Below are 26,044 nucleotides of genomic sequence, written 5' to 3'. Positions count from 1 at the left end.
TGGATATTACAGTGTTTGTTTTAGTTATGCTCCTCCCATTTCCCCAAATGTTCTGCTGTGTTGTGTTTATGTGCCTCAAAATCAATGTAACATCAGTTGTTCCAACAAGGACCATCATATTGTTGTTTAGCCTGCAAAAGAAAAACAGAAAATACATGTCAAGTTACGTGTACCTCATTCTAGCGTCTTTATCACACCTACCTCATAAGCATTTAGAAAAAAAAAGAACTGAAAACATAGATAGTGAGAAAGAGAAAAAAAAACAAATTAATTTTGAGTAAGGTGTTGAGTAAATAGACAAATTAAAGTTGCTAAATTTTGAATAAGGTGAGAGGAGAGTAGTTGAGTAAATAAACAAATAAAAGTTGCAAAAGAATAATGATGCTCCACTTTCTGGGTATTGATTTTGGAAATCCTTGGTATCAACAATGACTAAATACGTATACAACCAATCAAACCACATCATATTATCCTAATAATACAAGCATATGATTACCCTGCCATTATAGGATATCTTTTACCACCACTTTTAGCAATGCGCAATTGCGCATGCCGAATTCGTTATTTAATAAATTAATTTATGCGTCTTTTGGCCACTTGACAATTTTAATAATATGTATGTCTACTACAATCTCTCGCAGGTTGGAAGTTGCAAGCCCTCTCTTTTTCTACAGCAATGCAATGGATGATCCAAATCCTATTAATATGTTTTGTCATCTTTTCCTCTCCAATTAAACGGTTATTTTTTTTGCTTTGAATGTTGCCATGCTTTTGTCCTCTCGGTGTAAAGCACAGAATCAATCAACTGTGGCTGTGGTTAAGAATCTGACTAGCAATGTAACAAGAAGGTTTTCCAGCAACATTTTGATAAAACTATAATGGAAAGTGAAAACCCAAACTATAATGGAGCTTAAGATGAAACACGACGGATAATCAAGGTTGGAATCATGGAATGAACGCCAAAAAAAACAAAAATTGCTAAACAATACAATAATGATCATAGCCAAGTAAATATCAGTTTTTGCATCGTTAAAATCACAGCCTCGGAGCCCCCCACCGTTTAAGATTTGCACTGCATTGGACACAAATGTGACATGTTACATCAGTCAAATGTAGCAAAACTGAAGCAGATTCTCGACCAATGGCTTGCAGCCGCACTTCTTCTAGTGGCCTGTCCTCCCAAACGGGTGATCCTCTGAGTTGAGAATCTACTCATCACAGCAGCAAATCTGATTTAGCATACTATTTTTTTTTTTTAGTCCCTCCACGAATCATAGCACAATACAACTGTTCATCCCAAAAAAATCTCCTTTCACCCTACGTGCAGACGTCCTCGAACAAAAGCTATGCTTTCTGCGACACGCATTTCACGCAAGCAGCAGCCCACAAGCACACAAAAGTATGCAAGTTGCGTTCCATTCATGCGAGTAATATTTAGCCCCTAGAACGAAATAGGGGAATCAACTATTATGAGGGCATGGCATTTTTCTCCAATATGGTCTTCGAGGGAACTGTAATCCTTTACTTCCTACAACATTTATTAATAATCTCTGCAACAGGTCTTTCTGTTCACCAACACCATTTCCCATTTCGCCACTCTCTGGAAACAGATAAAGCAGCACTCTTGGCGTTCAAAGGGAGCATATCATTTGATCCATACTCCAGACTTGCAAACTGGAATGAGACCACTCATGTGTGCCGCTTCACTGGCATTGCATGCGACGGACGGCATCATCATCGTGTTGTGAGGCTTAATCTCAATGATTCTGGTCTGGTTGGTAGACTTTCGCCATTCATATCAAACCTAACACAGCTGCGAGTGATAGAGCTAGTCAATAACCAGTTCTCTGGCTTCATTCCATCAGAGTTTGGCTTCCTTCGTAACCTTCATCATATCAAGCTTGACGGGAACAATTTGTGTGGTCCAATCCCAGAGACGTTCTCTTTTCTTGCCAACCTTACATTGGTCGCTCTGAGTGGAAATAACTTGAGTGGTACAATTCCACCTTCGTTCTTTTCCAACTGCACATCATTGCACAATGTAGACCTCTCTGAGAATTTTCTGAGTGGCAAAATTCCGGCTGAAATTGGAAGTTGCCCAAAATTATGGACTCTCAACATTTACAGCAACCAACTCGAAGGAGGAATCCCTTCCTCTATAACCAATGCCTCAGAACTAATCAACTTGGATGCTGAAAACAACCAACTTTCTGGTGAACTGCCCGTGGACATAGTTTCAAAGCTATATAGCATCAACTATCTTCATTTGTCATACAATAATATGATCAGTCAAGATGCCAACACTAATCTAGAACCTTTCTTCACTGCCCTGTCAAATTGCAGCGAACTGGAGGAGCTGGAATTAGCTGGCATGCGCCTCGGAGGGAGCTTGCCGTATTCCTTTGGAGGAGTTACTAAAACACTTGCGATTTTGTTGCTGCAGGAAAATCATATACACGGGTCAATTCCTCCTCAGATTGCACACCTGTCCAATCTCAAACTGATGAATTTGACACTCAACCAGTTTAATGGTACCATTCCAGATGAAATTGGTCAGTTATCATATTTGGAACGACTTTCTCTATCATTTAACTCCTTTTCTGGGGAGATTCCAGCAGCGTTAGGACAGTTGTCTCGTCTGGGCCTGCTTGATCTGTCAAATAATCAACTCTCGGGTAAGATCCCCGAAAGTTTTGGAGATCTAGTGAACATATATTATTTATTCCTCAACAACAACCTTCTGTCGGGAAAAATACCAAGAAGTTTAGGGAAGTGCAGGGATTTAAACAAGCTAGACCTGTCGTATAACAAACTGACAGGAAGCATACCTCCAGAAATGGGAATCCGTGGGATAGCGATTTTCCTGAATCTTTCTCATAATCAGCTAGAAGGACACATTCCTATTGAGTTAAGCAAGCTTGAAAACGTCCAAGAGATTGATCTTTCATCAAATCAGCTAGGGGGAATTATATTTGTTCAGATTTCAAGCTGCATTGCTTTGCAGACAATAAATTTGTCAAATAATTTTCTTGAAGGTCAGCTTCCTGAATCCCTAGGTGAGCTCTGGAGCCTTAAAGTTGTAGATGTTGCATGGAACAAGTTGTCTGGGAGGATTCCAACAAGCTTGAACAAAGTCAGTACTCTTACTTTTCTGAATCTCTCATTCAACAACTTCGATGGACGAATACCCACTGGAGGCATATTTGACTTTGCCACGAACTTATCATTTGTGGGCAATCAGCATCTCTGTGGGATTATTCCTGGATTTCCAACTTGCCACCAGAAACTGGAATTTTTCCACTCGCATCTGTTTCTGATCATCTTATGTTCAGTCGTATCTGTATCAATGTTCTTGTCAACGATATGCTGTGTCATTGGATGTCAGAGACTCAAAGTCGTAATTGGCTCTACTAGTCAGCCTGAAAGAGAAAACCAAATGCCCCCAGAAGTGATGCACAATTTTCCAAGAATTACCTATAAAGAACTGGCAGAGGCAACCGGAGGATTTGAAGACCAGAGGCTGATTGGATCAGGCAGCTATGGACGCGTCTACAAGGGAGTTCTACCAGATGGCACATCCATAGCTGTCAAGGTTCTGCATTTACAAACTGGCAATTCTACCAAGAGTTTTAACAGAGAATGCCAAGTATTAAAAAGGATTCGTCATAGGAACCTGATGAGAATTATTACCGCATGTAGTTTGCCTGACTTCAAGGCTCTTGTTCTTCCCTATATGGCAAATGGGAGCTTAGATAGTCGTCTCTACCCCCACCCAAGAACGGGTCTAAGTTCGGGCTCCTCGGACTTGAGTCTCCTGCAGAGGATTAATATTTGCAGTGATATTGCAGAAGGGATGGCTTATCTACACCATCATTCTCCTGTAAAAGTCATACATTGTGATCTAAAGCCAAGCAATGTTCTTCTCAATGATGACATGACAGCTTTAGTCTCTGACTTTGGGATAGCAAGATTGGTTATGACAATTGGTGCAGGAAATGCTGGGGTAATGGAGAATATGGGTAACTCTACTGCTAACTTATTGCGTGGTTCTGTTGGATATATTGCACCAGGTACAATTTCCCTTTGACTTGTGCACCTCTGAAGTTGAAACGAGGAAAAGAAAAAGTAATAATGCAAATTGGAAACTCGACAAAAGTAAATCTACACCAAAAACAAGTAGCACAGAGTAAGAAAACAACATAAGCAAAGAAATTAATTAGTTTTTATGTCAGATTAGTAAAGCAAATCTGCTGCAATGTACGAAAAATTAACGCTTTGGATGATGAATAACGTCATAAATATCATTCTTAGTTTGAAGTATTGTCTACAAAGGGCAGATTATAGGTCAATGACCAGAAACAACATTTTTGGCTGGCCATTTTATATTAGTTCAGATATTGGTGGCTGATTCTTATCTTGCACTGTGCAGAGTATGGGTTTGGGGCAAGCGCATCCACAAAGGGAGATGTATACAGCTTTGGTGTGATGGTTCTTGAAATGGTGACTAGGAAGAGACCGACAGATGACATGTTTGTTGGTGGTCTAAGCCTGCACAGATATGTAAAATGTTATTATCATAGAGAGGTTGAGAAAATTGTAGACTCCTCATTGATAAGAGCTGTAAAAGACGAGACTCCCGAAGTCAAGAAAATGTCGGAGGTTGCTATAGGAGAACTAATTGAACTGGGCATTCTTTGCACTCAGGATTCTCCCTCTGCGAGGCCTACAATGCTCGATGCTGCAGATGATTTGAATCGCCTGAAGAAATACTTAGGTGGGGATACCACTGCAACTTTTGCCTCATCTCTCGGAATATCATCATCCACTTTTAGTAGTGATTGGTGATTGTGTTGATTTAGTTCAATTAAGCTTCTTACAACAAAACTCATTGACTTTTTTCATCCGTCTTTTGTGAACTACTTACTAATCACTTGACCTGACAGAGCAGGCATAGCATATGATATCAATATGCGAAATCAAAGGCTATGGTCTATACTCTAAAATAACCATACTAACATAATATACTCTCAAAGGCAAGTATAGTCCACTCATACAGTCACATAAAACAAGGGACAACATACGAACTGATCACAAGCAAAACAATTCAGTTAAAAAGTCTAAGAGAACCATACTAACATAATATTCTAATGATCAAACTTAAGTTTATCCATTTAGTTAGTAGAAAGAGAAATCAGCTATACTACAACAACTTCTTACTTTTAATTTGAGCCATAGTGAAACTTGTTGTATTGATGAATGAGAATATGTCAATTTCCATCCATACCTCAGGGTGGTTATGGCTTGAAGGCACTTTGCATGAAGAAGAGAAAAACTTAAATGGTCACAAGCACAAAACTAAACACACAATACCGTAAAGATCATCAAGGTTCATGACAACTGACAAGACAGCAACTTCATGCACCTAGGCTATCCTGATTACACCTTGTCCGCAGCAGACAAGATGAAATGGCTGCTGAATCACATTGTGAAATCATCTAGCATAAAACTCCTCGTAAAAAGTCAATGTTGTTAAGATAGCCCTACAATTTGTTCCTGAATATTGCTTGCTCGTTACTTAGACTATCAAATTGACTTCCAGCTAAGATATGTCAAAGGTCCCATTAAAAGTGACTTCCAGCAATATCAACGCCATCATGTGAAGAACTGTAGAACTGATTAAACCTCTCACAACATAGCCATCACTTTCCCCTTATGTGGTCTCCATTAGCAACAGCAGCAACAAACTTAGTCCTCGTAGCAACAACAAAAGTTCTTTAAGCATCATTGCTATCGAAGTCTTAGTGTCCCGCCAAAAAGGCATATTACTTACAGCACTGGCAAGGGGTAGTGTTGAAAAGTTGCTAATCTCATGATTCTTGGGAATTTTAAAACAACTGGTGCATTCCCGTTTCAGTGTTTCTCATTAGAACAGTCCTACTCTCATCTTCCCGGAACAGGAAAAACCCAGTGCTGAAACTAAGCAGAAGTAATAGTGTTACAAGGGTGATACCATAAAAATCAAATCTTTACTCCTCTCACCATATTGATTCATTTCTAGGAGGGAATGAGGGATTAAGTGCATGCTCTATATGGTCAATTAAAGAAGTGATCAACTGCTGTGCAAAAGAAAGATAGAACAATACCATTCTTTCTGGAAAGTAGATAAAAAGTGGTGAAAAAGATCGCCCAAAAGAATTTGCGCTTGGCAATTGATCAACAGAGAAACCAGCTCAAGTGCTGAATTGCAAAGCTGATAACTTATTATTACTTCTGTTATTAAAGGAAGATTCTCAATCTTATCAAGCAACCATTTTTAACCCTTTTAAGCATTTGCAAACTAGAAGTTTGTCATTGAAAGACAGGTACGGGTCATTCAAAACATATTTGATGTATTGACCAAACTTAAGTGAATGATCATGCGGGGTTCTGAAATTTGGCTTTGGATATGGTAAGGAGACTGAAAACCAACAGCAGAATTGAATCCCAGAAATGGCGACGATGCTTGAACGACCAGCATGGATACAAAGTATAAATAAGCAACCAAATGCAAACACGTTTTACCGGTTATTTATGCAAAAATTGATACACTTATGCAAAACTAAATAAATATTGATAGTTTTACTCCAAATCTCAGACAATCGTGTTTTCACTTTTCTGTATTGGTCTGTCGGGCTTGACAAGACTTTTCTGTATTGGTCTGTTGGGCTTGATCTCAATGCTTTTGTAACCTGGATTTTAGCTTTGATTTTCCCAAAATTATTTTGTGAAATTCTCAATCCTTTTTTATTGTATTTAATTTTAAATTTTTTGGGCCAAGAAAAGCTAACAATCGCAGATAAAACTCATGGCTCACGCTGCTTTAGGATTCTAATCTTGGATTATATTTTTTTCATGCAAATAGAAATACCCTCAAAATTTTATGATAATTAGTAAAAGTAACTAAGACCTCTTTATGTAGCATACAAAGGTGGTCTGGTCATCCGTAATTACAGTGCACCATTTTTTTTCCCCTATAACACCATAGATTCACCTAAATAGCATTTTTAACAGTAAACAAAAGCATATGATTTCTTTTAAGAAACCTAATTTCTAATCGTAAATTCAATAAAATCTTCTTTACAAAAATAGAAAATAATTTAAACAAAGCCTTCCCATTTGGATTGCTATTTTTTGAAGTTATTGTAAAACAAAATATGCTATAATGATTTGATATCGACGAGATAAAAAAGATAATTAGAAAATGTATTCATAAAAAATATAAAAAAAATTTAATAGAAAAACTACAACCCGAACACCAAGTTTACAGCTCTTGGTTAGAGAGGACTCTCAATTTATTATTGTTTGATTGGGTAGCATGCATAAGGGAACCAACCAGGAAACAAAAACAAAGAAATGTGGATTACCCATATAATCCGGCCAAGCCCACAACCAGAAACTACCCAATGATTCCATTATGGTATGACACCAGAGCATCATAAAAATTACACAGGCGCAGTGATCCACGTATTCTGGGGTTGAAAACAACATAGCCCAAAGTTGTGAATATACTCGACCCATTTGTCCCATCTTACGTCATAACCCACTCCCTCCAGAACCCGGACTCCCCAGTCCTTTCCCGCCCTCTCCAGAAGTCTCTGATTTTCCCTCAGTCCCCAACGATATTTTGAAAAAAAGGACTCCTGCTTCCAGCTCAACCTCGCTCTTTCCCGATCCCTCCAGTTTCCTGCTTTCGTGTTCCTCCCTCCAGCCATCTCTCGAATCCCCCCGACCCCACCCCTCAACCCTGTATATATACACCAACACCTCGTTAGTCCTCCTGCATCCGAGACCAATAAGAAAGAAGACCAATCTGACAACCAACACCTTTTCAAGAAAATCTAAAAACTCCGCCTTTTCCAAGAAATTCTCTTTCTTGATCTCTTATCGACCTGAGCTAATTCTTCGTTTCTTGACTTGTTTAAGTTAATTCTTTGTTGCTGAAATGGCAGCAAAAGGTGAAGGCAAGGCTATTGGCATCGATCTTGGCACAACCTACAGTTGTGTCGGGGTGTGGCAGAATGATCGAGTTGAGATCATCCCGAATGATCAAGGCAACAGAACAACCCCTTCTTATGTTGCATTCACCGATACTGAAAGGTTAATCGGTGATGCAGCTAAGAATCAGGTTGCTATGAATCCTCAGAACACTGTTTTCGATGCCAAACGACTTATCGGACGTCGCTACTCTGACCCTTCTGTCCAGGCTGATATGAGGCATTGGCCGTTTAAGGTGATTGCTGGCCCAGGTGATAAGCCCATGATCGTTGTTCAGTACAAGGGCGAGGAGAAACACTTTGCTCCCGAGGAGATTTCTTCGATGGTCTTGACGAAGATGAAGGAGGTTGCTGAGTCTTTCTTGGGGCAAACTGTGAAGAATGCTGTGATCACTGTGCCTGCCTATTTCAATGATTCTCAGAGGCAGGCGACAAAGGATGCTGGCGCGATTGCTGCGATTAATGTGATGAGGATCATTAATGAACCAACGGCTGCTGCTATTGCTTATGGCTTGGACAAGAAGGGCTCAAGAACCGGCGAAAAGAATGTCCTGATATTCGATCTTGGTGGTGGAACTTTTGATGTCTCACTGCTGACTATTGAGGAAGGGATATTTGAAGTCAAGGCCACAGCGGGAGATACACATCTGGGTGGTGAAGATTTTGATAATAGGCTTGTCAATCATTTTGTTCAAGAATTTAAGAGGAAGAACAAGAAAGATATCAGTGGTAATGCTAGGGCTTTGAGGCGGTTGAGGACTGCATGTGAAAGGGCAAAGAGGACGCTTTCATCCACTGCACAGACCACGATTGAGATTGATTCTTTGTACGAGGGGATCGATTTCTATGCTACAATTACAAGGGCAAGATTTGAGGAGTTGAACATGGACTTGTTCAGGAAGTGCATGGAGCCCGTGGAGAAATGCTTGAGGGATGCTAAAGTTGACAAGAGCCATGTTCATGATGTGGTTCTTGTTGGTGGATCGACAAGGATACCAAAAGTCCAGCAACTATTGCAAGATTTCTTCAATGGTAAAGAGCTTTGCAAGAGTATTAATCCTGATGAGGCTGTGGCTTATGGAGCTGCTGTTCAAGCAGCAATTTTGGGTGGAGAAACAGATCAAAAAGTTCAAGATTTGTTGCTTCTTGATGTCACCCCTCTCAGTCTTGGACTTGAGACTGCTGGTGGAGTGATGACGGTATTGATTCCGAGAAACACCACCATACCGACCAAGAAAGAGCAGATTTTCTCCACTTATTCTGATAACCAGCCTGGAGTGCTAATCCAAGTGTATGAAGGAGAGAGGCCAATGACCAAGGACAACAATCTTCTCGGTAAATTTGAGCTAAGTGGCATTCCACCAGCTCCAAGAGGTGTACCGCAGATTAATGTCTGCTTTGACATTGATGCAAATGGTATCCTGAACGTGTCTGCCGAAGACAAGACCGCTGGTGTGAAGAACAAGATTACTATTACCAATGACAAGGGAAGATTGAGCAAGGATGAAATTGAGAGAATGGTCCAGGAAGCCGAAAGGTATAAGGCTGAAGATGAGGCAGTCAAGAAGAAGGTAGAAGCCAAGAACTCCTTGGAGAACTATGCTTACAACATGAAAAACACTGTGAGAGATGAGAAGTTTGCTGGGAAATTGGATCCATCTGACAAGCAGAAAATTGAGAAGGCAATTGATGAGGCAATCGAGTGGTTGGACGGGAACCAATTGGCTGAAGTGGATGAGTTTGAAGACAAACAGAAAGAGCTGGAAGCGCTCTGCAATCCAATTATTGCTAAAATGTACCAGGGTGCTGGTGGAGATGTGCCGATGGGCGGAGGTGCTGATATGCCTGGAGCTGGTCGTGGCACAGCTGATAGTGGTAGCAATGGTCCTGGGCCTAAGATTGAGGAAGTTGATTGAAGAGTTAAAAGTTCTTGCTGAAATGGCCTGTTTATGATTTTCTGTTTCACCCGCGCATATCTTTTTATTTTTCTGTTTTTATTGTATGATAGTAGTATCAAAAATTGGGAGTGACAGAAACAGTTGGGAGCGGCAGATTAAAAGCTGTAATAGATGTAGATCTTTAGGTCCTTCATAATAAAAGTTTCCTCTTTTTGTAATTGACTGGGGTCTGATTTCTGATTTCTTCTGCATTTTAGATTCACTGCAACTTCTTTTTCTGTGTGGACTTTCACAATATGCTTTGAAACATGATGAGCCATCATGAGACTCTTAAAAGTCTCAACCCAAAGAAGTAACAATAATCACAAATAATAATATGACAACTCAAAAAATAATGAGAGCAGACAAAATCCTTCTCTCTCCCAATGGAGCGCAGGTCTGCTGCAATTTTGGGACTCCTACGAGACCTCAGAATCTAGGCTTTTAAGAAATCTTCTATTGATTTTACATCTTAGTTGCGCGGCTACTTTGAGATTCCCTCACTTCAACACATTCCTGTTTGGTTTCTATTTTGCAGCACTTACAACTCAATCAGTGCAATCGTAATCAACTTACAGCTTGGTTGCCTGTAATTTGAATCTCGGACATTTTCTGCTTTCATCAAGTGTTCAGTGATCACATCTTATGCTTTCATTAGCTTTTCTAATCACTGATCTGTTTTCTAGATGATGGATGCAATTACCATTGAATAAGTCAACAGGGATCGTCTGAACTCTTTTCCTTTTATCAATTATATGGTGAAGCTGTAGACGGCCTGTCAGTCGGGTTCTGAGATTGAATGATGATTAGTAAGACCACCATGATCATCTTCATATTTGCTTGGGAACTCAAAATCTACAGAGACGAGAATACAATGTACCATTAATTACGTAACAAGTTTTGCTTGAAATGCTGCCGACAGTGCTGAGCAGAAACCAGGTTGCAAAATAGCAAACTCCACATCTTTAGAGTTTTGGGTAATATAAGATCATTTTGAACTGCTTTCATCTCCAATTCTCATTAATGGGGTATTAGATGAAGTTTCCTTTTCATTATGGGCGACTGTTGCAGGATTTTGACATTAAAATGATTTTCATTAGCTTCCAAGGTACTACTTGTTTCTCACATCGACTAGCATCTTGTAGTTACTTCTAAAGCTAAAGAGAAGATGATGGAATCACATTCCCTCCTGAATGGATTAGTTAATTAAGGGACCCTCAAGATGGATGCATTCTTGTATTCTAATCAGCTAAATATTCGCCTTGGCATCTCTTTACAGCTACTCAAAGGCAGTAAGCTTGTCGCCAGAAACTAGTGAAAGATGATCGAACTCTCGCAGATCTGTCTTAGGAAGATGCGGTGGTAACAGTTATATCCTACAAATTATACTCTCATTTCCATTGTAAACAGTCAAGGCAATTTGGTGTAGGCACAGTTAAAACGAATACTTCCACAAGGAGGAAAATGGCACTACAGTTAGATCTGCAGACAGGATGCTCCAATGCTTCGGGCCGCTCTTTAATATTAATACTATTTTTTAGGGGAAAAAGGAGGAACCACGTTTTTGCAGTTTTTTTTTAAAATTTTTTCACTTTGTGGAGAATATTTTGAATTTGATCACCATTGAAAGATAACCACTAGCCACTATATATAACTTCCTCATTCCTGAAGAGAAAAGCGTAAAACCATTTCCTTCAAGCAAAGAACTCTATTTGACCCACAGCGGCAAATAAACCAGGTAGCCTCAACCAGCAGTAAATAAACAAAGATAAAGGAAGGGTATTCCCCTCAAAGCTAGGAAGAAACATCCAGGACTGATAGAAAGGGAGATGAGGAAAGGCTACTTGTTATGGTTCTTCACCTTGCTGTGTTCTCAATTATTCCTGTGTAGCTTGTCTCTTGATGAAGTTCCTACACTCCAAAATAAAGATCCCAAGATCAAAAAACTTCCGCCAGTAGCCCAAGAAAAACAGGGTAAGTTACTTTTTTCCTTTTTGTGTTTTTTAACGGTTGCTTGAAATAGCCTGATTTTGTACTGTTTGCAGGAACATATAGCAGTGGCAATTTCAGTCTCCATACTTATGGTGGTGCAAAGGATCACACCACCGATACAGAGATGGCACAGAGAGGGAGGGGAACCTATGGCGGTGCAAATGTAGTCCATCGAAGGCCTGGTGAGAAGGCTGCAGCATCAGTCCTAGAAAGCCCGTTTGGCTTATTTTTGCTTCTTATTTTACCTCATCTCGTTGCCTAAATGCTCCCTGGAGTATAACCACAGAAGTTTCCACCACTTCTCTGTCTTCAGCTATTTATGATTTGGACTACTAAGTTTCTTCCTTGAGCAGACTGTCGCATGAGCTCTTAATTTTGGCTCATCTCCAATTTTTTCATATGAATGTTGGTTATGCCACTGGTTTGGAGTTCTTCTTCTTTTTCTTTTTTTCCTGTCGCACCCATAGATGCGAATTCGAGGGATGGTTTTGCTAATTCTTTGGTCAAAATCTTAACTGCGGAACCATACAACACTTGATCCTTCGCTGATTGGTAATTCAGCTTAAAATTTCTTCAGACATTACTTGGCCAAGCCTGCACATTTGGACAGAATATTTTCATCTCATCAACCGTCCTAAATTCATCAAATACTAAAAAAGAAACAATAACTAACGAATTTGTGAAGTTAGAAAGATTACAGCTTTAGAACTTAAATGACAAAACAATAAAATGAAATGAACCTTATCCTTTCATCATCATTACATGCACAAGGAACTTAGACAAGAATTATTGTCCACGTAGGTACAAAACAGAACAGTGGTTCTTCATAAGCTTAAACAATTACTCAAGAAACCACCACCGCATGAATAGCTGGCCCGGACCCGAAAGCTATTAATACAAGCGTGAAAATTCATGTGATGTGCTCCCGTTCAAATGTCATACAAGAAACTCTGGAAGAGTTTCATGTGCTCGCCCTGCAATGAAATAGCTACTGACATGCTTCCATCATTGGTTGGACTAGGCAATATAAAGCTTAAACCTTCATAAGCGATACCACCAGGACCCATAAATATGGGCCGACCCCAGCCAAAATCAGCATCATGGATGGGTAACCTTACCCAGCTTGTGATCCCCAGATTTGGACACTTGAAAGTATGGGCACCACGAACCAGGGCCTTCAAATCAGGCTGTAATTCCAAGTAATCAAGAGCTGACCTTAAGTAGTCGTTGTCCATCCTCGCCAATGCATCGTGGATTTTACTTGCAGCATACCAGACTGGCTTGAATTCAAGGTCACCAGCTATAGCTATCGGGGTTGCCGTGAAGATGACATTGCCAAAATAGCCAGGCGGGAGCGAAGGCCTAAGTCTTGCTCGTCCATCAGTAGCAATGTACAATTTTGTTCCTTGATCAACTTCGAGTCCTCGTGCCTTGCAAGCACAGCGCCATACATGGCCTGCCAACATTTCGTAGGAGCTATAGCTAATGGTGTTTCCATCTTCCTTGGACTTGGCTTTCAGGGCACTGATTTGCTCCCTGGTTAACTTGAAGATGGACACTGCAGTTTCAGGAACTGAGTCAGATTTTGCAGTTTGCGGGGAAACTTTTAAGGTTGGAGGGGGTTGGTACTCAATGTGCTGGAATTGAGGCTGGGGCGGATCGCGGGCACGGAGGAGGGTGCGGTCTATGAATGGTGGCAGGGTCACATCAAGGCCACGGGCCATATCAGACCATGAATTGATGAAATGAAGACCTGAAAATCCATCAGCTGCATGATGTTGCATGCCAACACCAAGAGAGACTCCACCACACTTGAAATATGTCACCTGATCCAAAGTTACAATCAAGAATCTCATGAGCTAACTAACATTATTAGCCATAGCAAATCGAAATTAACAAAGGCATGTTAGTCTTTTCTGCATTCTCTTCTTAACAGGAATTCGATCACTAGCAACAACCTACAAGTGTAGCTCTTCTCATCCTGCTACATGCTACCTAGTGCGTATGATTCCAGCACAACCTAACCCAGTATGAAATCATAACCTGAATTCAGTGTTTCAACTCACAAATTTTACTAGAAAGGCTAGTATATAGCTGTTTGTCCAAAGAGGAGATTCAGATATTAATCTTTTAATACAAAACAAAATAAAATTATAAAAAGTGTCTAAATTAATTGTGTGTACGTCTAATTTAGATAAACACATGTATAATATTTTTTTAATTTTTTTTAATACAAGCAGGAACGTTCAAATTCGAGACCTCTCAATCACACTCCCTATCCCGAATCACCCAACCCGTTCCTCATGAAATAAATAGTTACGTATCAATACTTAAATGGTAGGCTGGTAGGTGAATGTAATAATAACGCATTAATACTTGTACCATTATTGGACTTACTAAATAGGTTTGTAATTGAACGAATTAGATGGTCCACAATTTCCAAATTAACTGGACATATATTCCACCCCATCTAATTATGATAATGTCTATAAATCTATATTATAGTGTCTATATATCTAAATTTGACAAAATAAATTATGATGCGCTGTCAGAAGTGTTAGCTGATTTTTTTTTCCTTCAATTTGAGCACCGTCACCGATCAAGATCAAAATTGACCAACTCCAACCAATACCTAGTGATAATAAATTATGTCACCAACTCAACCAACCCGATTATTCAAGGCTCCTACATGGCAGCTGGGAAGCTAACAGGCTGAGATGTATTTACCAAAAAGATAGCTAATCACAGAATTCATAATGTTGCTTACAAAAAAAAAAAAAAAAGAAGTAATAATGTCAATTACAGAAGTCGAAAAAGGTTGTCGGTTAATAAAGTAGTATGAATCTTTTTCTTTCCATTTGGCGTTTTAAGAATAGGGTTGAGGTGAAAAAAACAAAATCTCTCCTCGGCAAGTCACTTCATTCACTGAAAAATAAAATGCCTATTGGAGGATAAACAGATGCTAAAACTGTAAGCGTATGAGGCACATATTCCTTTAGCTTCGTTTAACAAAAAGAAAAGAACAAGAAGAATATGGTAATAATCTAGTAATGACAATTCCTAGTGAAACCATCCAATCTTGAGACCACTTGTGTAAAGCTTAATCGACCTAAAAAAAATTGGTCTAGGCAATAATACAAGCTATAAAAAAAAAAAAGGTGCCAAAGCCATATAATACACCCTTCAAAAGAAAAAAGCCAAAAGGAAAACGACTTCACCAACTACTCTTACTTATACTCCTTCTGTCACATTAAAAGTGTCGTACCTTTCATTTTGCGATGTTTTAAAATAATTATCATATTAGAAAAGTCAAAACACCTTTTGGTCTCTCTTTTCAATATAGTTATTCTTTCTAATTATATACATGTTACCATTCAAATTTATATTTTAAATTTGTAGAGATAAAATTGAAAAAAAAAAAACATCACAATCAAACCATTATTTTTAAAAAAATTTGATTCCCTAAACATAACTAAATAAATGGAACGGAGGGAGTAAAGTTTTACTAGCTTAGTTTCTCTTGATATCTGAAATTAGTACCTAAACAAACTTACTAGTACAAGGTTTGAATCTCCACGCCAAATGAAGTTGACATGTTTTGCTCTAAAGTCTAATCTACGCCCAGATTTCGTTGTCAGAGTTTAGATCACCTTGCTTTCATCAACATAAAACTTCCCAAAAAAAAAAAAAATTTATTGATTGTTAGTTTAATTCAACCTCCACAGACTTTTGTGTTTTGTCAGGGTAGGTAAAGCTTTCACATCGTATGAGCTCATAAGTCTAACGTGCAACTGTTCAAGAGTCGAGAAAAAAAAAAAGTATTTGACGAATAACTAAAACAAAAGATAATTAATCTGTCCATGCAGTAGCGCATAAAGTATTAGTAATGCATTAATTCCTAAGGGCTAAGAACGTAATCAAATAAAAATAAGTACTTAACTCATAAATTAAGCAAAACTCCATGATTTGTTGCACAAGCTGATGATTAACGTATATCTTATTTGAACCAGTGAACACAATTTTATGACTAGGATATTCATATATCCAGGTTAATTAGTCACGAATTATCAGATATATTTATACAAAATTGATCGGAAAAAAAAAAAGATGAAAAGGAGTTAGCATACCTGCAGCACTAGGAGAGCGTAGCTTGATATTCCTTGAGAATAATCAACTGCAGGAATGAGTCTACGAAGCTCTAAAGTTGGTGCAAAGTCACCGAAATCATCAACTACTCCATCAGACTCGGCCTCCACGAAAAGCACGCCTTCACCATTGCACTCAATCTCAATCCGCCCATCTTCGTCTCTCTTTAACCTACCAGCCATTGGGTAGAACGGGACAAGGGCTCGGCTCAAAGCGTCCTTCAGCACTTTGGCATCAAAGAAATTCGATGATCCCGTCGGCCTATAGAAGTAGACGCTAGGGGTGTGGAAATTTGGCACCACCAAGTCCACGTTCGAGTTCCACAAGTTCCTCCTAGGAGTTTCTTGGGCAGGTCTCACCATAGTCGATTCCTTCACCTCGATTTTCATGGTTGAAAGTTGTATGATCCTTGCTTGACACGTACAACAACTGTACCCCAAAAAACATAAAAGAAAATGGTGCAATAAACATACTTTGATTAGTTTAATGGTGATGAAGAATGGATTTCGAACGTGAAATATTACGTGAAATTTGCATTAAACGTACCTGAAGAGTTGAGAAGGAAGAAGAATGTTGGGTGGTGGGATAAGAAATTCAAAAAGGAAGAGGAGGAGGAGGAGGAGGAGGTGGCAGGCTGGCTAATGGGAGAAGTGGTAAGGACAATGATGTTGTAGGTATGGTGTTGTTCGAAGTGGGTTGGACTTTAATCGAAATGAATCTGATCTGCGTCCTAACAAAACGGGAAAAAAATGTTAAAGAGTGCGAGACCGTAGGGGGACTATATAATTTGTTTTGGGGGACTTACCTACCGCGCCTAAGAAAGCTTACTTGTAACCCCACTACAAGAAAGTTATTGACGGGTTCGCCGCACAACAAATCAATGGCCCAACTAAAAGAGATTGCATAAATTAAATGGGAAAATAGTTTTTTAGTACTAACTCCTAAAATCCGTCAACGATAGAGAGAAAAAGAAAGAAAACATGGTTGTGAGTGACGGAGAAAGTGGCCGTAACCAAACAAATATTAATTAAAAAACAAGAAAAGAAAGAAAAAACATACATGCACACGCTAAAGGGGCTAACACAAGTTGGTTCAATTAATAAGAACGAATTTCCGCCGCCGAAGTGAAGGTTGTTGTGCGAGCAGGGACTAGCGAGCCGAACCGAGGCCAAACGTCAGACTAGTTCACCTGCAAAATAAGGAGTAGTTAGGGTTAAATCCCTCGATTTTACTTTGATACTTAAATCAGTAGTTGTCGAGAGTTATATTGGATGAGTTAAAGTGCATGCCTCTCAAGTGAGCAAGATCCCAATATTTATACTAGAGGATCTAGAGAGTGAAATGATGAGGTCTACTGATAATCTGACCACGTAAAATAAGACATAACAGCAATGTCAGCAATAGGGTTGAATTATAGAGTGGTTAACTGTCATATCAATCATCAGTTATGTCATAGAGATAAGTCGAGACTATTAATACTTCAGATAAATAGGTCATCCCAAGTGGGGTTCTGGCAAAAGCAAATTAGTCCGAGATATCTTCTAGATTTGGTTAAACAAGGTGTTTTCTGATCTGAGATAAATGAAATACCTACAATTGTATTGGTGGGTAATGTGTAAGACGTAACTTATGATTCCGGGGACAATATGCATTAATCCGTGTCGATAATTGAAGTCAAACCCACACAAATTTTTTATTTAAAAAAAAATCACTAAACGGAGAAAATGGCCAACGGTTGTGGGTAGCACGGAGGTTGGTGAGATGGTGACCTAGGGCGCTTCAAGCAAAAGACCAGATACCCACTATAATTCCCAATGAGGGATTTGGAATTGCCCCAAGAAGAATCTCACCAACTCTCTCATTGTCAAGCTCAGGAAAAAAAAAAAAAACTCTCTCATTGTCAAGTCTCTTATCCACATGGCTCATCAAAAATTGATTCAAATTGATTTTGAGTTGCATGCACTTGTGTAGTTGGTAAGGACTGGTCTTGAGTGGCTTAAATGTTAAAATGTGGGTATTGAAATTAGGTAATCACCGTCAACCCAAATTAATAGCTCTTCGTTTAATTCGAATGCCAATATTTTTTCGATGAAGATGAGTATTAGATTGGTGAAGATGCTGTTCCAAGTGAAGGGTTCTGGTTTTTTTCTTTTTTTTTTTTTTGGGTGGAGATTCAAAGGTTCTGAAATTTGGTAATTTAACTACTCAAACAATAGTACATGTTGCAGTTTGTCGTAAGAATTTTTTTTCTAAAAAAAAGAAAAAAGTGCGCTATAAGAATTGACAAGTGTGTATTTCTTGATGGTGAAGCCGATCTTGGGAAAGAGGGTCAAAATCCAATTTCATGCAGTGTAGCGGCACAGCCACGCCTTGCGCCCACCCACCCACCCACCCGATGAGTTGCCCGGTCCCACATGTGGTTGTTGAATCCTACGCCCACCTTATGTCACTTGCTTCTCCTTAAATAAACCTATTATTTTACTACTACTAATATATATATATACAGTCATCACAAAAGTATTCATTTCGAACTAATCTCTTTGTACTTGTGCACCCATCTCCCAAGATACACAAGATAGTATAAGGAATCGAACCACAATCACACGGTGTCAGGACCTAATAAGGCTATCCAACATCAATCGAGCCCACCCCGATGGGCTTACTACTAATATATATAGACATATACATTTGGATGGATGGTTGAGTCATTACTCAAAACTTCAATGGGATGGTTTATGGGTGTCATAAAGTTTCCAGCGTTGACAAACGGAAAATAGCTTATTCAGAACCACATAATTTGAATCTATCAGATATCCACAACTTTATGTTTGAAGAACGTGACTAGTTTTCAAAATTGTCTCTCTGCTGGAGCCCAAAAAATGTTGGCTAAAATGTCTAAATTAGATTAAATGAAGACCAAATTGTCTAGAGTGAAGATAAAATAAAGACTTGAATCAAACTTGACATTGCTAATTTTCACTTCTTGAGATATGTTGAATCAAGGTTACTAATTCAAATATTTATTATATATTAGTTACAGAGTTACTTTTATTGCCCTCCCTCAGTTTTCTTTCTACCTCTTGAATTGACAATCCAACCATTTTGTAACTCTGATCATGATGAACTAGTAGTAGTGTTCTTGGTCAAAACTTCTTATTCTTGAATCTCTTTGCAATTTCCCTGCTAGAGCAAATCTAGTTGAATGATTTCGGTTGGGATTAATTGTCTGATGTGGTCAATGACACCCCACCGTCTTTATCTGGCAGTTGCCGGACAAGATCGGAGGTACAGTTCAAGAATGAAGACGATTCACAATCTAGAAATCATTGCCCGGTAATCAGCTGCCCCGCTGGGAGGGGAAAGTTGCCACTTGCTAAGGGGATAAAACCTGCACGGGAAAAGGCGTCGCAAGTCGCAACTGCCCCTGATCGTTTGACCCAAAAAAAAACAAAAAACAAAAAACTCCCCCTGATCGTTGACATTTCTGGACTCAGGGTTGCCTGGTCAAGAGTGGCAACCCACTAGAAATGAAGCCAAGACCAGGACCAGGACAATATCGTCCCTCGTTCGTTCGAAGTATACCGGTTCATTTACATTGATTGTAGCTTCAGCCTTCGTGATGATCCATAGCAACAGCCTTCTGCTCTTGGTTCTATATGATTCTTAAACAAACGGGTAAAAAGAAAGAATGTCATAAGTAGCTACATTATCTAAGAGTTGATAGATCTTATTCTAGTTCAATGATAAATTTAATTTCATCAATGTATGTAATACTCAAAAGGGGTTGTAGAACTCTCCATCGGATTTTCCTTTCTAATAAGAAACATAAATTAATTTTCAAGTCATTGGATGATTATTGCGATTAGAGGGATACCGACAACTTAATGCTTCTTGGTGGTTGTTGCACCCAAAAAGCTTCAATGTTTCTAGCTAGCAATCATAGATTGGCTACGACTCCTTTGGGTTCAAAATTAATCATATTGTCCCGTTTGGAATGTGAGTTTTTTAGGTGTTTATTTAAAACTTTACTGTAACTTATTATAGAAGTTTTTTAAAAAATTTATGAAGTGTGTTTTCTTTAATATTTTGAAATGTATAGTTTAAAAAGTTTGAAAAATTTTTTGAGGTTACTATAACTAAAGTTTTTAAAAAACTTGTAGCAAACAAACTTGACTTCCAAACAAGGCCTAACAGGTGAATTGGGAAATGCGTTTATGATGCAAGCGAAAAATTTTTTTGAAAATCCAAACATATGATGTCGAATACTCCCTCCGTCCCACTTTGATAGTCCTGTTTTCCTTTTTCGTCTGTCCCAAATTGTAGTCAACTTTTCAATTGAAGAATGTAATTGTATTTTAATTTTTCTAAAATGCCCTTATTCAATGTAAGTTGTTACTATAAACCTATCCCATTTAATGAGAGTTTATTCTTTTTTTACCATCAATTCAAGTTCCCATAAAGTTGTACTCTATTTAATGTGAGGGTATTTTAGAAAAATAGCAATCTAAATTTACTTTTCCAACAAAGTTAACTACTTTTTCTTAAACTGTGTGAAAAAAGAAACAGAACTATCAAAGTGGGACGGAGGGAGTACCAAATTTTCTCCTCTCCTCACAATTAATATCCTCGAATACCAAATTCGAGCATTAGGAAAAGCCGTTTAGGAATCCCGGAATTTGAGTGCGGAGAGATTCTCATAACATAAACGTAATGGGAAGGATAACAGGAATAGTTTAATTTCAGATGAAGTTGTGCCGGTGGAGATTGATTATTCACGTATAGTTATTAGTGTTGGTGTCTGCATCCAATTGCTTAAGAGTTGGAAGTTGGAACCAATTAAACGGCTGCTAGTCAAGAAAAATCCTGTTCATAATCAAATTATAAATGTATGGGACCAACTTCTTATTTGGGGCAAATGTTAACAAGTTTGTTAGAGGAATTTCATGACATTCAATGAAGAATAATAAAATTGCTTGTACAATCAATAATTCCAGCATTAAATTTGGCTTTTTATTATTGTTTATTAGCCAAGTTAAGAAGGTCGACATACCCTAAGGAGGAGGAGCGGACTGCTCGAGCTATCCGGTGAGAACAGAAGACCAGCAACGCAAAATGACAAATTTGTGAGAGGTAAGGGTTCAACCCTGACTTCCAACATCACCAAGGAGGGTGATGACCACCAGACCAAATGACCAGTGGTTATTGTTTATTAACCAAGTTAAGAAGGTCGCCATACCCTAAGGAGGAGGAACGGACTGCTCGAGCTATCCGGTGAGAACAGAAGACCAGCAACGTAAAATGGCAAATTTGTGAGAGGTAAGGGTTGAACCCTGACTTCCAACATTACCAAGGAGGGTGATGACCACCAGACCAAATGACCAGTGGCTATTGTTTATTAGCTTCAAATCGTACAAATCCCACTTTCTCTTTGGTCTTTTTACGATGCTTTGTGCTTTGCTACGAGTGGTGGACTATCAACAATGAAGCCTGCCATGTACCCTCTTTTGGTTCAACAGTTTTAGATGCACACTTATGACTAAACTGTGATTACGAGATAATAATATTTCGCATAGTCTTGAATTATTTAGCAATACTAGTAAGGAATATAAATATATTCCACAAACATATTATTTTTCTATTATTTTGGGAGGTAGGGAGGTGAGTTCCTCAGTCTTACAATTGTTTATGTGCTGAGGTGGATGTGCACATTAGGCCACATGCATCCAACTAATAAAAAAAAAAAAAAAACAGTCACGCCTTCTTGCTAGTTGGCCCAAAATAATGTTAGAGATTGGGTGATGGTAAAGGTTGGTTGGTCCATAATTATCAGTTAGCTGAGATAAGAACCCAAAGGGAAAAAAAAAAAAGGATTAATGGCGGCTTTTTGAAAAAAAAAATAGTAATAATAAATTGCTTGAAGCCTTGAACTGTTAATTATAGGTAGAGTGAATGGCCGAAATGGTCACTTAACTATTTAAAATGGCACCCTTTGGTCATCAAACTTTTTTTGTAGCCAAAAAAGTCACTAAACTCACGTAAACGCACCAGCGAAGTCATTTTACCGAATTTTAGCGGTGAATCATCCGGTTACAAGGGTCTTGAGTTGAATAAATATTCTGATATGGGCAAAAATGTCCAAAAGATTATTGGGGCAAGTGAACTCACAGATTGTTTCATTCCCAAAGTTGACCAATCGATCGACATTCACTTCATCTTCTCCGGTGAAGTTTACTAGCTGGGAACACTTCACTTTTCAATTTGACCCAGCGTAGAAGTTTACTGGTTGTGACCGAGATTCACTCTCCTCTCTGTCTCGTCACTTCCGACCTCCCTACTATCCCTATCCGCCCCACCACTAACCCCGACCCAACATCCAACTCCGACGACGATGACCCTTTGAGCCCATAGGTTTCATCACTGCTTTCTCAATTTGGTCTCTCGAGCCATACCCATTATTTGCTCAGTCTTCGATTTCCTTCGCCAGCCACCTAGCTGAGTTGGAAAGAGTCTTGGCAGTTCCAATGACTACACCCAGCCAAAAAAAAAAATGTTTACCCAGAAAAATGTTTTTTTTTCTTTTACAGAAAAAGAAAAGAACAGAATGATACTTTTTTTTTGTATTTCCGCAGCCGTGTGCTCCCATCCGTCACCAGTGGGTTGCCGAGGGCAGCCGTTGAAGGGAGTGCTGTGCTATCCCATTCTTCGAGAAAAGAAAAGGAATAAAGCCTTCTGCTAGTCAGCGAGCCAGTTACACGGCATACGGGTTTTCTTCTTTTATTTGTGTTGATCTGAGCACCGCCCTAGCGAACTATTGGGCTGAGGGACCCAGCCCAGACAACTTTGGAGTATAGCCTGAGTCACTTCCAATAGCTTCAGTCAAGCTCTTAAAATACGAGAAATCTCAATTTGATTTCAAAGCAGCAGATTTTACTGATTCACTTCCTGTCCTCATCCCCATCCCCCTCTCTTCATGCTCAACGATAATACTCTTAAATTATTGCCACCGCCTTTAATCATTCCCTGTTTCTCATTTTAAATTACAGTCTCTATTTTTACCGCCGGAGAAGACGAAGTCAATATATGGGTTCAAAAGTGGTTTGGGAATGAGACAATCTATGGCTTCACCTATTCCAATAACCTTTCAGACATTTTTGCCCCTTGACTATATTCCTCCATTCCACGTTGCCCATGCCACCGGATGAGAAACCGCTGAAATTCGATAAAATGGCTCCGCTGGAGAGTTTTTGCGAGTTTAGTGACCTTTTCGGCCACAAAAAAAGTTTGGTGATCAAAGGGTGCCATTTTTAATAGTTTAGTGATCTTTTGGACCATTCACTCTTATTAGGTATACCGGGTCAAGTTTTATTGAGGCGTTAAGTCCACGCACTCATTTTACGGAATAATCTTATTTTAGGCGGTCTTGTTACAAAATCCGGTTTATTTTGTATTTTTGTGATTTAGTCCACTTCGATACTTGCTTGTGGGATGGTTAAGTACGGGTGTAAATAAATACAGTCAAATTGAACGCCTTAGTGCTTAAATTTATTTGATTATTTTAACAAATTTGAAATTGAATTCAATTTTGACTTGTTTATTCGTTCAATCAAATTTGAACGGATTTTTTTTATCGAATTTGAAAGTTATTAAACATAAAATGTTGTTCAAATTTGCTTGACTAGTTAACGAATCTAATTCGAATGAATTCTTACTAAGTCGAATTCGATTTGAGTATTAAATAATTTGGTTGATATTTTTGTCCTGTGGCTCGAATTCAAGTTCAAAATATTAAGCAGGCTCACGAGCTCGAGTATATATATATATTTATTTATTTTAATAGTAAAATTATATATATATCCTTAATATTTTATTATTTATTAAGAAAAAATATTATTTTATTTATTTTTTTAAAAATAGAATAATTAATTTTTATTTTTTCAAGCTCGAGTTTTAAATTACCAACTCGTCGAGCTCGAGCTCGAGTTTGAGTTCAATAAAAATAAATTAAGCCTCGACTTGATTAGATCAAAATTCGACTCGATTCGATTCGTTTGTAACCCTAACTTCAACTGTTGAATGGTCTGCAAAATACATAACAGCTGAGTCAAATGTTGTATATATATCCCTCATATTTTGTTTTTCCTATGTCAGCCATAAGTGATTGGCAAGCGGACTAGAAATAACGAATTTTGCTCAAACATAGCCCTTCACGTCACCACGGAGTACAAAAGAGTGGACCGGCAAGATATTACGTTGCTGAGAAAGTTTGTTGGTACCAGGTACTCAAAAAAGTTTTCAATAGCGATCTCTCTTTTTTTTTTCGTCAATACGATAGTTTCCTATACTATGGGGAGGGGGAGGACCTGAAGAGATCTTGGGGTAATCTAGAGGGGACTAAACCACCACCGGATCAGACGGGTGCATTACGCACCTGTCTGAATTTTTTAAATAAGGCCACATTTAATTGTGGCAAATTGATGAGGGCAAGGTTTGAACCCTTGCCTCCCACCCCACCAAGCCTTAATGCTTTGGTGGTGGCCACCAAACCAAAGGCTGGTGGTTTTTCAATAGCGATCTCAATCATGTTCGAAGGGAACAATCTCACCATCAAATACTCACTAGATAATTACCGCTATTAATTGTACAGGTCTCTCACTCACATGTATTGACGGTTTTTTCCTCTAAAATTTCTTTAAACATTGTAGATGAGCATCCAAAAACGAAAAGATGGATCTTTTAATAGCTAAATGCTTTTATATACCAGAAGAGTGCCATAGTCTAAAGGTATTCATTCTATTTAAATGTTGCCAACATTCTTGTCGCAAGATATTTATAAACTGCCAAATACCATATAGTTTTTTTTGATAAAACAGAAGCCAATATCATTAAAGACAGCTGCACTAATGACAAAAGGCATATAGAACATATCTCAATATATTTAATTTTAAAAATCATTAGATTTAACAAAATTATAAAATAAAAAAAATTACACTATGAATCACAAACCATTAGATTTGACTAAATATATGTGTTGTTCCATAAATATTTGTGCTTGTTTATTCCCTCAAATCTGTCAATTAACTAGTTCAAGTTCAAAATTGGTACTGAGATCTGTTGAGAAAACTCAAAAAATTTCAAATCCAACATATATATCCTAAAAACTTTTAAATTTGAGAAAAAAATAAAAAAACTAAACAAAATACTATTATAACATTACCGAGTAAGAACCTTATCAGGGGGAGTAACTTAAAATGTATTAGAGCCAAGTTGAGCCTTAACATACAACCTAGAGTTACTTTTCTATCTGTGGAATAAATTTGGTAGTTTTCGTCCGTTGATTACTTGGGGACCATTCATAGTCGCATTATTTTTATGTAATTTCGGATTCAGGTTTCCTTTTGGCCCGAAAAAAATTTGATTGTTTTAGTGCCATGAAGTATATTTTGTGATCCCATAAATTTTGGCGAGGAAAAAGGAAAAATGAAAAAAAAATAAAGAAAATTTGGAGAGGACTGGGCCAGAATGAGCCTTAAATCCATTGATTTTGAAGTTTGGACTCGGGCCACGATATTTAGATCTACCGGCTGGACTAGGCTTCACTTTCATGGTCAGTTTCAATTTCAGGTCCAAAATCCTACTGGGTGTGTAAGAACTCTTATCATTATGCGTGACTCACCGGTGACCCACTGACCGCGCTGAAATTTTCCTAGTTTCGACTGTTCAAGACTTCAAGTCTAAGCTGAAATTTAATTATTAGTTTAGAGGCTCAAATTCGGCTAATTACTTAGAATATAGGTAGAAAAAAAAAAGTCAGACACTTATTGATCCATTTATAAAACTTGAAATGAAATTTTAATTGATGGAGGCGAGAAGTTTAAAGTTTGGATTGCATTTTCCATCATTTTTCATGGAAAAATTACTGTAGCGATTTGATATATG

General features: G+C 38.4%; 3 protein-coding genes and 2 long non-coding RNA genes across 5 annotated transcripts; 3 read left to right on the top strand and 2 right to left on the bottom strand.

Moving 5' to 3' along the window:
• The first annotated feature begins 1,388 nt into the window (after positions 1 to 1,388).
• LOC113739534 (uncharacterized) lies at positions 1,389 to 4,901 on the top strand. Its single transcript, XM_027266754.2, has 2 exons — positions 1,389 to 4,070; positions 4,430 to 4,901. The coding sequence occupies exons 1-2, from the start codon at positions 1,478 to 1,480 to the stop codon at positions 4,843 to 4,845; spliced, it is 3,009 nt and encodes a 1,002-aa protein (XP_027122555.1). The 5' UTR covers positions 1,389 to 1,477; the 3' UTR covers positions 4,846 to 4,901.
• A 2,732-nt stretch (positions 4,902 to 7,633) lies between these two features.
• Positions 7,634 to 10,149, top strand: LOC113738805 (heat shock 70 kDa protein). Its single transcript, XM_027266073.2, has one exon. It carries the CDS (start codon positions 7,982 to 7,984, stop codon positions 9,947 to 9,949), a length of 1,968 nt encoding a protein of 655 aa, XP_027121874.1. The 5' UTR covers positions 7,634 to 7,981; the 3' UTR covers positions 9,950 to 10,149.
• Positions 10,150 to 11,295: 1,146 nt separating this feature from the next.
• LOC113739651 (uncharacterized) lies at positions 11,296 to 12,380 on the top strand. Its single transcript, XR_011813455.1, has 2 exons — positions 11,296 to 11,944; positions 12,016 to 12,380. It is a non-coding gene; the product is annotated as an uncharacterized lncRNA (long non-coding RNA).
• A 312-nt stretch (positions 12,381 to 12,692) lies between these two features.
• On the bottom strand, positions 12,693 to 16,901 carry LOC113742233 (shikimate O-hydroxycinnamoyltransferase). The gene is made up of 3 exons (XM_027270023.2): positions 16,655 to 16,901; positions 16,090 to 16,537; positions 12,693 to 13,788 (listed from the first exon to the last, which is right to left on the bottom strand). Exons 2-3 carry the CDS (start codon positions 16,495 to 16,497, stop codon positions 12,892 to 12,894), a joined length of 1,305 nt encoding a protein of 434 aa, XP_027125824.1. The 5' UTR covers positions 16,498 to 16,537; positions 16,655 to 16,901; the 3' UTR covers positions 12,693 to 12,891.
• Positions 16,902 to 22,139: 5,238 nt separating this feature from the next.
• On the bottom strand, positions 22,140 to 23,222 carry LOC113741356 (uncharacterized). Its single transcript, XR_003460596.2, has 2 exons — positions 22,717 to 23,222; positions 22,140 to 22,633 (listed from the first exon to the last, which is right to left on the bottom strand). It is a non-coding gene; the product is annotated as an uncharacterized lncRNA (long non-coding RNA).
• Positions 23,223 to 26,044: the final 2,822 nt, after the last annotated feature.

The sequence above is a fragment of the Coffea arabica genome, chromosome 4e (genome assembly GCF_036785885.1).
Source record: "Coffea arabica cultivar ET-39 chromosome 4e, Coffea Arabica ET-39 HiFi, whole genome shotgun sequence".
Lineage (NCBI taxonomy): Eukaryota > Viridiplantae > Streptophyta > Magnoliopsida > Gentianales > Rubiaceae > Coffea > Coffea arabica.
This window is presented reverse-complemented; position numbering and strand designations above follow the sequence as displayed.